The 11,273-nt window shown below is 42.8% G+C and overlaps 1 protein-coding gene across 2 annotated transcripts; it reads right to left on the reverse strand.

Annotated features, from left to right (window-relative positions):
• Positions 1–134: 134 nt before the first annotated feature.
• Positions 135–11,000, reverse strand: LOC129173349 (regulation of nuclear pre-mRNA domain-containing protein 1A-like). Of its 2 annotated transcripts, none has more exons than XM_054764170.1 (7): positions 10,655–10,998; positions 3,882–4,011; positions 3,694–3,800; positions 3,519–3,613; positions 3,170–3,296; positions 2,084–2,259; positions 135–638 (listed from the first exon to the last, which is right to left on the reverse strand). In XM_054764170.1, the coding sequence occupies exons 1-7, from the start codon at positions 10,803–10,805 to the stop codon at positions 540–542; spliced, it is 885 nt and encodes a 294-aa protein (XP_054620145.1). In that variant the 5' UTR covers positions 10,806–10,998; the 3' UTR covers positions 135–539. The 2 variants fall into 2 exon arrangements, with proteins under 2 accessions (XP_054620145.1, XP_054620146.1); XM_054764171.1 differs by lacking the exon at positions 135–638 and adding an exon at positions 1,489–1,887 and having other exon boundaries at positions 10,655–11,000.
• Between the last annotated feature and the right edge of the window lie 273 nt (positions 11,001–11,273).

Consider the following 11,273-nt stretch of genomic DNA (forward strand, 5'->3'; position numbering starts at 1 on the left):
GCCCCCGCGACCCTAATGAGGAGAAGCGGTATAGAAAATGGATGGATTTTCACAAAGCTTTTTCTAGTTGGCGGAGGGCCGCCCCCTCTCGGCCCGAAGCTTAACTGCAAAAACAATTCAAAAGCAGGGACTTTGTCCATCATGTTTTTATTTGAATACCAGCAGATATATATACAAAAAACAAAAGCAAGTGTGTAATGAAGTCTGACATGAATACAAATATAGATATTTACATGCAACTGTAGGTTGTTATTATGTACACTGACATGAGAGACACGCCCCCTCATTCTCTTGTTTGAAAATATTCCTTTGCAAATATATCCTGAACACATACAGAAAAAACAGCTTAAATTAAGAGAGGGGAGAGACAGTAGCTAGTTTACAAAAAGGTGTGGGGGAGGGAGAGTTTAATGCACTACAGCAATGCATTCAACAATGAAGATTAAAAGCCAAGAGGACAAAAAAGGTTTAAAAGAATAAAGAATTGGGAAAAATCATGAAAACGCAGTGAGGGTCCAGCGTGGGTCTGTGTGTAATCATCAGGCTGAGGAGTTGCGGAGTCCACCTGGGAGATTGTTCAAGCGGGATCGCAGCTCTTTGCGGACCTGAGTCACCCTGGCCAGTTTGCGTTTGTACTCCTGGAAAGGACAGAAAAGATCCATCACAGGTGGGACTTCACAGCCAATGTTTGCACTTATCACCTGTGCTGATACATGTTACGTATATTACATTTCACATTTAAAAACTATTTTAAGCACACATTTCCTCCCCAAAAAGAGCACCGATAGAATACACATTGCTGGTATTTGGCATGTATTTGAAGTGATGAAAAACCCCCCCATTAAAATTCACATTTGATGAACTCTGCAATGATATATAATCATAAAGTGTTTATGGTGGCTGTATTCATCTTTATTGTAAAGTTTACATCAACCGTAAAGTTTTAAAATGTCTTTTTACCAAAAACAAAATTCATTCAATTTTGCTTTTGGATTGGATCTCCCTCTGGATATAATATACAATATAGTATTATAAATAAAACGGGTAAGAAATATTTTTTGAAAAAATGCAAATGTACAGGAAAAAAAATAAGAGTACAATAAAATGAAATGGGGAAAAATAATAATTAAACAAGTTTTCTATGGAAACCATAATACAGTATAATAAAATAAAATAAAACTGAAAAAATAATGTTAAAAAGGTCCTAATATACACAATAATACAGAACAATAAAAATGAAATCGGAAAAAATTATTTAAAAAACTTTTCAGATGGAGACAATAATATAGTATAAAAAAAGTAAAGTTGGAAAAAACTATTTTAAAAGTTTCAAATAGAAATAATAATACTGTACAATAAAATAAAATGGCAAAAAAGTTCCTTATGCAAACAATAAAAGTATAATTTAAAAAAGTTTCCTATTGGATAGAATATAAAATAAAATAAAACAATAATACAGTATAAAAAAAATAAAATGGGAAAAAAATCCTTTAAAAAAAGTTTCCAATGGACAAAATAATACAGTATAACAAAAATAAAATAGGACAAAATGATTTTTAAAAGGCTTCAGATTGAAACATTAATACAGTATAATAAAATAAAATAGCAAAAAATAAAAAGTTTCCTATGCAAACGATGAGTATAATAAAATACAAAAAAACATAATAAAAAGTTTCCAATGGAAACAATACAGTGCAATAAAATGGTAAAAAATGTAAAACTATTAAAACAAGAACCCGAACATTTGCTCATTTTGAAAATTGTACCTCATCAGAAAAGATAGAGCACTGACAAGATGACTTTCCTTTATTTGAATTGAGGTTTTTATTACAAAGTGACAATACAGAAAGGGACGACGTTCTCCTGCATTTGCCTCCTGAGTGTCAGCTGCAAACAACCAAAGTGCATGAAAATCTCATTCGGATGTTGAGCATTGTGTTAAAAAATAACAGGCTTAAAGTGTGTGTTAGCAATATCAGTGTGCAGCAGGACACGCAGCACTCATGAAAGCTGAAAGGACATGCATGTTAAAAAAAAAAACAAGTCATTGAAGTTTAAAAAAAAAAAAAAAGTGTGTACGCACTTCAAGTTTCTGCTCGTTCTGGACCAAGCCGTCCTTCTGGCTTTGCAGGAAGCTGGTCAGGGTGCGCGTCAGCTGCCGCCGGTCGTCGACCTCCGCCGCCAGACGGCCGCTGTAGTCGGCCAGCAGCATGCAAGCGTCGTCCACCAGCCGGGAGATACGCTCCCCCGACTCCTTATCTGGAGGGTCAGGAGGACAAAGCACATTGAGAAACTTCCTGTTTTGCTTTGATATTTCTTTTCAGTGGCTTCCTTCCATAATGACTATAAATGATCATTGTTTCATCGTGTTTTCAAGTGATCAAGCCAACGCCACAGGGATAGACACTTCACTTATTGGCTACACCTGGCTAATACAACATTATTATTATTATTATATTCATATTATTTAAATCTATTATATGCTGAATATCAGAATATTTTAATGATAATATAATTTTAATATATATTATATACAGCATATTAGAATATTGTATTAATATATATATACAGCAAATTAGAATATTGTATTAATATATATATATATATATATATATATATATATATATATATATATATATCACACACACAGTGGTGTGTGAAGTGTTTGTCCCCCTTTCTGAGTTCTTATTTTTTTTGCATGTTTGTCACACTTAAATGTTTCAGATCATCAAACAAATTTAAAATATTAGTCAATGACACCACAACTGAACATAAAATGCAGTTTTTAAATGAAACTTTTTATTATTAGGGGAGAAAAAAAATCCAAATCTCGATGGCCCTGTGTGAAAAGTTAAAACATAACTTAAACAACCATTCACACTCACACTCACACTTATGGACCAGAGAGTCACCAATTAACCTAACATGCATGTTTTTGGAATGTGGGTGGAGAAAACCCACGCATGCATGGGGAGAAAATGCGAACTCCACACAAAGATACCCAAACGGAGATTCAAACCCTCAGAGGCCTCAGAGGATGAATAAACTATCATTACACTGCTGAAAGAAGTGGCTGGTGAGTGTCTTGCATTATTAAGACACTCCCACTGGCTGATTCATCAGAACGCGTGTACTCCTTGTTGGGCCCCGCCTCCTCATTAGTCCCCACCTGTGATCCTGTGAAGCAGGGATGCGTCCTGCACCTCGGCGGGAAGCGAGGAGATGCGCTGACGCAGCAGCGAGTCTCCTGAGGTGGCGTTCTCCAGCTCCTGGAGGGCTCGGATCAGCTCGGACGTCTGAGCAGGAGAGGCGGACGCGTTTAGTTCATGTCCGATAAAAGCTTGAGATGTTCTGGAGAAAAGCTCCAAGAATAAAATGCTCACAAAAACATCTTATTAGTCGCCTAAGCTTATGTCCACATGTACAGGGCTTAAAAAAAGTTTGAAAAAGCCAAAGGACCGTGTACACGTGGACATGTTCTAAAGTGTCCTTCCTTACTACACTGTCAGGAACAGAACCTGTGGGGGTTCCACTGGAGAACTCCTGGATGCAAAGTCCTCATCTGCAGCTTGGATGGACTCGTAGGACCTCTTCTTGGGTTTCTTGTCGCTGTCTGGACAGGAGCACAGGAGACTGTTACACATGTGCATTCATGAAGACTAGTTAGCTAGGCTAGTTAGCTGGTTAGCTTACAGAGGACTTGGGAGAGCTGCTCCAGTAGGTCATTGTCGTACACGGCTCTCTCCTGCCAGATGGACAACACCCGACCCAGATGCTTCTTACAGCCGTCCTCTCCGTCCCTGCAGAACACACACACACGCTTAAAATCCACACACTGAGCAAAACAACGCAAGAACAACAGCAACAAGTCCATGTGTAACCTGTGAACGTGTTTGAACGCGTCAACGATGACCGGCGCAAAATCCTGCGTGAATTCTGGTCCTTTCTTCTTGCTGTTCTGGATCACGTCATTGGCCAAGTACAAGAAGGTCAGCTTGCGGGATACCTGAGCTGCACACGCACACATGCACACACTGTATAAACCAGGGGTGTCAAACTCATTTTCACTTAGGGCCACATCGACATAATGGCTGTCCTCAATGGGCCAGATGTAACTTATGAATAAAACTAAATGTAATCGAATGTAATGTAAAATAAACGTAACAACTCCTTAATGTTAAATAACTCTAAATTTATGACTTATTCAAGTGACAAACATTACAGTTGCATAGAAAAAAATATCTTTACTTGTTGCTCTGTTACAACATAAATCCTTTGCATTTGTCAGCTTATGAAACCCACACTACTCCATCAATCAACGATCAAACTATCCAAGTGAATTAAGAAAAATAACATAAAACACAAGTGATGACATTAACTTTGCTGTAAAATCAACACTTGTATGACAGATGTAGCATTTTATAAAAAAAAAAAAGGCTACACAGTCTTGCATCCAACTGATGGTTTGACTACAATCATTTGTCTGCATACAAACATAAAACCTGCAAATACTAAATAATTGCAACAGCAGCTACATAGAAATAATATGTAATCAACTAAAAATGACAAAATAAAAGTTGACTCAGTATATTGGTCAAGTTTTTAGGTTAGTAACTAACCTAAAAATTGATATTTTTTTAATCTGTAATTGGTCGGGACACACCTGCTCACAGACCTTCAGCATGCACTGCTTAAAAAAAACGCTCCCTCTGAAAAACACTTGGAAGCGTGGGCAATTTCTTCATCCACAATAAAGCTAGCTTCCACTGCCGCACTGTTTTTGGTTGTGGATTTCGTGACCACACTCTGCTGCAAGTGCAGTTTGCCTTCTAATTCTTGGGCAATTTGATACTTTTCTTGAAGACAAGCTTTGGCGTACTTAGCTCCGTGTTTAGTGTCAAAATGCCGACGCAGATTGTACTCTTTAACAACCGACACCGCTTCGTAACACAAAAGACATACCAGTCTTTCTCCTTGAAGCACAAACAAGTACCCCCCTTCCCATCTTTCTTGATACGGTCTTCCATCCGCATCAACTTTTCTCTCACTGGACATTTTGGGATCATTATTTGTCAATTGAACTCGTTGGCATTGATGTGGAGACACTGCCGTTTAGTAGCGGTGAGCCGTCACTTCGTATTGTAATTGATAGGCATTGTGGGAAATGTAGTTTTTGATCAAAGCACGCTTTTGACCTATTTAATTGCTCTCGCGGGCCACATAAAATGACGTGGCGGGACACATTTGGCCCGCGGGCCTTGAGTTTGCCACTTGTGGTATAAACAATAGAAAGGATCTTCGATAGCATTTTTGCAGGTCATCCTTAAAACAGCAGTGTTGCCATAAATAGACAATCTTTGACTTGTTATTGTATTGTATTTGTATTTGTACTTTATTTATCCCACAGCGGGGAAATTCACTTGTTACAGCAGCAAGCAAGATACGCAAGTAAAGAATACAGTGTAAAGAATGCATATTGACTGCAACATGGTTCAGGTGGTGCAGGTGTTGTAGAGCCTGACAGCGGTCGGTATGAAGGACCTGCGGAACCTCTCCTTCTTACACCGAGGGTGTAACAGTCTGCTGCTGAAGGAGCTGCCCAGGGAAACAACAGTGTCATGTAGCGGGTGAGAGGTGTTGTCCATGATGAATGTCAGCTTAGCCAACATCCTTCTCTCCCCCACTTCCTCCACGGTGTCCAGAGGACCGTCCAGGACAGAGCTCGCTCTCCTGATCAGCCTATTGATCCTGCTCCTGTCCCTTTCCGTGCTGCCCCCTCTCCAGCAGCCCACAGCATAGAAGATGGCTGAGGCCACCACAGAGTCATAAAAGGTCCGTAAAAGAGTCCTGCACACACCAAAGGACCTCAGTCTCCTCAGCAGGTGGAGGCGACTCTGGCCCTTCTTGTAGAGGGCGTGGGTGTTGACAGACCAGTCCAGCTTGTTGTTAAGGTGAACACCCAGGAATTTGTAGCTGTCTACCAACTCCGTGTCCGCTCCCTGGATGTTCACCGGTGTGAAGTGAGATGTTTTCCTCTGGAAGTTAATGATCATCTCCTTTGTCTTGCTGGTGTTGAGTTGCAGCTGGTTAAGCTCACTCCAGCTGACAAAGTCCCTGATGACCGTCCTGTATTCCAGATCATTCCCCTCTGAAACACAACCCACAATGGCTGTGTCATCGGAGAACTTCTGGATGTGACACTGTGTGGAGTTGTGTGTGAAGTCCGAGGTGTAGAGGGTGAAGAGGAAAGGGGAGAGCACCGTACCCTGAGGGGCACCTGTGCTGCAGAGTACCATGTCAGACACACAGTGACGGAGCCTCACATACTGTGGTCTGTTGGTGAGGTAGTCTATAACCCATGCAGTCAGGTGTTGGTCTACTCCCACACTCTCCATCTTCACTCTGAGTAGTGACGGCTGGATGGTGTTAAAGGACCTGGAGAAGTCAAAAAACATGACCCTCACAGCGCTCCCGCTGTCCTCCAGGTGTAGCAGTGATCTATGCAGGAGGTAGATCACTGCGTCGTCTACTCCGATCCGAGGCCGGTAAGCAAACTGCAGGGGGTCCAGCTGAGTGCCCACCAGGGGTCGCAGGTGCTGCAGGATAATCCTCTCCATGGTCTTCATCAGGTGAGAGGTCAAGGCAACAGGCCTTAAGTGGTTAGGCTCTTTGGGACGCGGTGTCTTTGGTATCGGGACCACACAGGAGGTCTTCCACAGGGCCGGGACTTTCTCCAGGCTCAGGCTGATATTGAACAAGTGCCTGAGAACTCCACAGAGCTGGTCAGCACAGTCCTTGAGGATTCTAGGGTTGATGCCGTCCGGTCCCGGGGCCTTCCTTGCCTTGATCTTCTTCAGCTGACTTCTCACCTGATCATCAGTTATGGAGAGGGGGGTGGAGGATGGCTGGGATTGGGATGTGGGGGTGAAGAGTGGTGAGTGGGTAGAGGAGGGAGGGGGGGGCAGACTCAAATCTGTTGAAAAACAGATTGAGTTCATCTGCCCAGATCTTGTCCCCACTGGCTTGGTCTCTCCCCACTTCTTTGCCATGGCCTGTGATGGTCTGCAGGCCTCTCCAGACTTCCCTGGCATTATTCTCCTCCAGCCGCTTCTCCAGTTTCCTCCTGTAGCAGTCCTTCCCCTTCCTGATCTTATGCCGGAGTTCCCTCTGGACTCTGCGCAGCTCCTCCTTGTCCCCCGAGTTGAAGACCCTCTTCTTCATGTTCAGCAGGGCCTTAATCTCAGAGGTCATCCAGGGTTTGTTGTTGGGAAAACACCGCACCAACTTGGAGGGCACAGTGTTCTCCACAAAGAAGTTGATACAGTCTGTGATGCAGTGTGTCATGCTGTCAACGTCACTGCCATGGGGACTACAGAGCGCTTCTCAGTCTGTTGTCTGGAAGCAGTCTCTGAGCCTAGCACTGCTCTCCTCAGACCACTGCTTCACAGGCCTCTTCACAGGGGGTTGTCTATTCACTACTGGAGTGTAGTCTGTGACGAGATGGACGAGGTTGTGATCAGAACGACCCAGCGAGGGGAGGGGGGATGAGGTGTATGCATCCTTGATGTTTGCATACAGGAGGTCCAAAGTTTTATTGTCTCTAGTGTGGCATCTGACATACTGGGTGAAGGTGGGAAGAGCAGAGGACAGGGAAGCATGATTGAAGTCACCGGAGATGAGGAGGAGGGATTGGGGGTGATGGTTCTGAACTTGAGAGACGATGGTGTGGATCTGCTCTATAGCTGCAGCAGGGGATGTACACAGTCATAGCAATAACATGTGAAAACTCCCTCGGAAGGTAGTATGGCCGCATGCTAACCGCTAACAGTTCCACGTCTCTGGTGCACAGTTGCTCCTTCACACAGATGTGTCCCGGGTGGCACCATCAATCATTCACAAACACAGCGATTCCCCCTCCCTTCTTCTTACCGCTCTCCGTTGCATTCCTGTCCGCTCGTACCAGCTGGAATCCGTCCATTGTGACGTGTGAATCCAGAGAAAGTTCACTCAGCCACGTCTCCGTGAAGCACATGAGGCTGTATTCCCGGTACTCCCTCTGCAGTCGGGTCAGCGCTGTTAGCTCTTCCACCTTGTTGGGGAGAGATCTTACGTTCCCCATGATGACAGACGGTAGACATGGCTTGTACCGTCTTTTCCGCTTCTTGCACTTCACTCCCGACCTGCATCCTCTTCTGCTCCTCCGCAGCTCCTTGGGGATCTCCGGCCTCTCCGCGCAGAGAGGGGGTGTGTGGCACAGGGCTAACAGCTGATCCCGGGTGTAAACAATGGAGCCTTGGTTGAATGGGGAGCCGTGGCTGAAGAGGTTTCCCACAGTTGAACTGAAAAGTTCAAAGAGCATCAAGGCGCAAACTAGAAAAGTAACAATATCAACCTCCATAACTGCACACTCGACCAGATGCGACCAAAAGAAAAAGTAAGAAGAAGACTAAAATACTATAAAAACACTAAAAGGTGGAAGAAAAGTACAGAGCTGCTGTAACCGGCAGCCACAGCAGCAGAATTGCAGCAGATTACAAAAAACAGCACAGCGCTCCTGTCATATACAGGGTCTTTGACTAGCATTTTTACAGTAGGTCCTCAAAAACAGCAGGATGCCCCTTTTCATATGAAGGATCTTTGACTCGCGTTTGTGTAGCAGATTCCTATAAAAGCGGCAGCACGCTCCTGTTTTATAGAGAATCTCTGACAAGCGTTTTTTGGAGTAGGTCCTCAAAAACAGAGTGCTGCTGTCATATAGAAGATCTTTGGCTTTTTGTACTTAGTCCTCAAAAACGGCTTCCTGTTATGTAGAGGATCTTTGATTAGCATTTTAGCAGTAGGTCATCAAAAACAGCAGAGTGACCCTTTCCTATAATGGACATTCGACTCGTGTTTTTGCAGCAGATTGATGAATACGGCAGCGTGCACCAATAATAAAGAGCACTGCTGTCACATAGAGGATCTATGACTGGCTTTTTGAAGTAGGTCCTTAAAAACAGCACAACACCTCTTTCATATAGAGGATCTTTGACAAGCATATTTTGCAGTAGCTCCTTAAAAACAGCAGCATGCTCGTCATATAGACCTTTGCCTAGTGTTTTTTGTTTTGCAGTAGATCCTTAACAACAGCAGAGCGCTGCTATCACATAAAATGATCATTGGCTTTTTGCAGTCAGTCCTCAAAAACAGCTTCCTGTAATGTACATGATCTTTGACTAGCATTTTAGCAATAGGTCCTCAAAAACAACAGAACATCCCTTTCTTATAAGGGATCTTTGAGAAGCATATTTTGTAATAGGTCCTTAAAAACAGCAGAGTGCAGCTGTCACACAGAGGATCTATGACTGGCTTTTTGCAAGTAGGTCCTCGAAAACAGCAGAACACCCCTTTCATATAGAGCCTAGGTTCCAAAAGTGGGGTACGTGTAATGTCAATGGGTATGTGAATGAAACGCTCTCAATTACGAGTGTGCCTGAACGCCTCCCTGCGCAAGGAAAACGGAGCAGAAAGGAGCCTGAGCATGAAGTTCTTCATTACTGTGTGTGCATCATATGAACAAATAAGTAGGTTTAATGATTATTTTGTGCATTAAGTGTTTAATCTCAAAAATTTTATTTCTATTGGTTTTTGTACATCCGATACTGATGATTGTTAAACTTTCCCCTTCAATTTGGTATGAAATGAATATGCAGCCTTAAACCACGCCCATCGTGAGCAGACAAAAAAAGTGAAGCTCAAATTCAATCCATTCAAATGGAAGGATGCCAACATCAGCCTGGAATAAAAAAATATGCAGGATGATTACTTAACTATTTATCAGTGCTCATGTCATCAAACTTGATCAAAATGTGACCATGCAAAAAACATTTTTGACACGAAATTACTGTTAAACTAATTAATCAATTAACTTTGTGCATTATTTCAAGTTCCCTAATATAAGAATGTTTTTTAAGTGTGCAGTAGTAGTGGTACATTGCTTCAGGTAAAATTTCTGAAGGCGTACGCCACTGTACAAAGTTTGGAAACCACTGACATAGCGGATCTTTGAAAAGCATATTTTGTAGTAGGTCCTAAAAACAGCAGAGCGCTCATACAGGATTGTCTTTTTGCAGTCAGTCCTAAAAAATAGCTTCCTGTAATGTAAAGGATCTTGGACTAGCATTTTAGCAGGAGGTCCTCAACAAGCCTCGCTTTCTCATTAAGGATCTTTGACGAGCGCTTTTGCAGTAGATTCCCCAAAAATGGCAGCGCACACCTATAATATAGAGCTGCTGTCACACAGGGGATCTATGACTGGCTTTTTGCAGTCGGTCCTCAAAGACAATCCAAAGAGCAGAGCGCACCTGTCATATAGCGGATCTTTGACCAACATTCACTGTAGTAGGTGCATAACAACAACCGCGCACCCCTGTGATAAGAGCTTTGTCTTGGCTTTTTGCAGTAGTTCCTCAAAACCTATGACCCATGTACACACTTGCTTGTTTTGACATTTGGTGAGGTTAAAGTTTTTTGTTTGGTAGAACCTTGCACTGACTAAAATAAAACTAGTCATGGGAAAAGTTCCTAGCTTAGTGCTATTGCTAAGTTAGCCTGCACTAAGCGGATGCTAGCATGCTTTTGTTCGCACCACCGTTTACCTGTGCCGCCCGCTTACCTTTGATGAGCTCGTTGAACCAAACGTTGACGATGGTCTTGGAGTGTTTCCTGTGATGGATGAGCCACAGCGACAGCGTCTGCACACTTTGTTGAGAGTTGCTGAGCTCGGACAGTTTCTTCTCTAGAGCCGCCTCGGAGAAAGAGGACATCTCGGCCACACCAAAAACGTCGTCTTTGCGTGTTCAACCGAGAGCGGGGGGGCTTCGGTTATTTTTTGTCCCGTCTTGTTTGTTGTAGTTTCAATTTGGGTGTTCACAAGACGTTCATAAATTCGCACAAATTATACCAACACAGCGACGCAACTGCCAACGGCGTACACAGACTAGCTAGGTGGCTAGTTAGCCTAGCTAGCATGGCAGCCTGAACGGGGCACTTCCGCATGCTCATCATGATGCGTTCAATAAAACCGGAAATCTGAATTTCTCCCACTATTTCGTATAGATCAGCTATTTGTGTATTTATTAGCTATGAAATGTAAGACTTGGGAATTAAATGACTATACCCAAATTAGCGATAAATTTTATTTTAAAATATTTCTTTGCTCCCATATTACGTTCAAATGAGACGTAACATCGCCAATTTCACAATTTCAAAAAGGCGTAGCTGTAAACACCAAC

This window comes from Dunckerocampus dactyliophorus, chromosome 20 (genome assembly GCF_027744805.1).
Source record: "Dunckerocampus dactyliophorus isolate RoL2022-P2 chromosome 20, RoL_Ddac_1.1, whole genome shotgun sequence".
Classification (NCBI taxonomy): Eukaryota; Metazoa; Chordata; class Actinopteri; order Syngnathiformes; family Syngnathidae; genus Dunckerocampus; species Dunckerocampus dactyliophorus.

Bases quoted from the DNA above. Each gene is read 5' to 3' on its own strand.
- LOC129173349 (XM_054764170.1), bottom strand. From the start codon at position 10,805: ATGTCCTCTTTCTCCGAGGCGGCTCTAGAGAAGAAACTGTCCGAGCTC. The intron at 3,614-3,693 runs GTAAGCTAACCA...GCTCCTGTCCAG, and splicing joins GCAGCTCTCCCAAGTCCTCT to ACAGCGACAAGAAACCCAAG. The intron at 3,297-3,518 runs GTTCTGTTCCTG...TCTCCTGCTCAG, and splicing joins CTCCAGTGGAACCCCCACAG to ACGTCCGAGCTGATCCGAGC.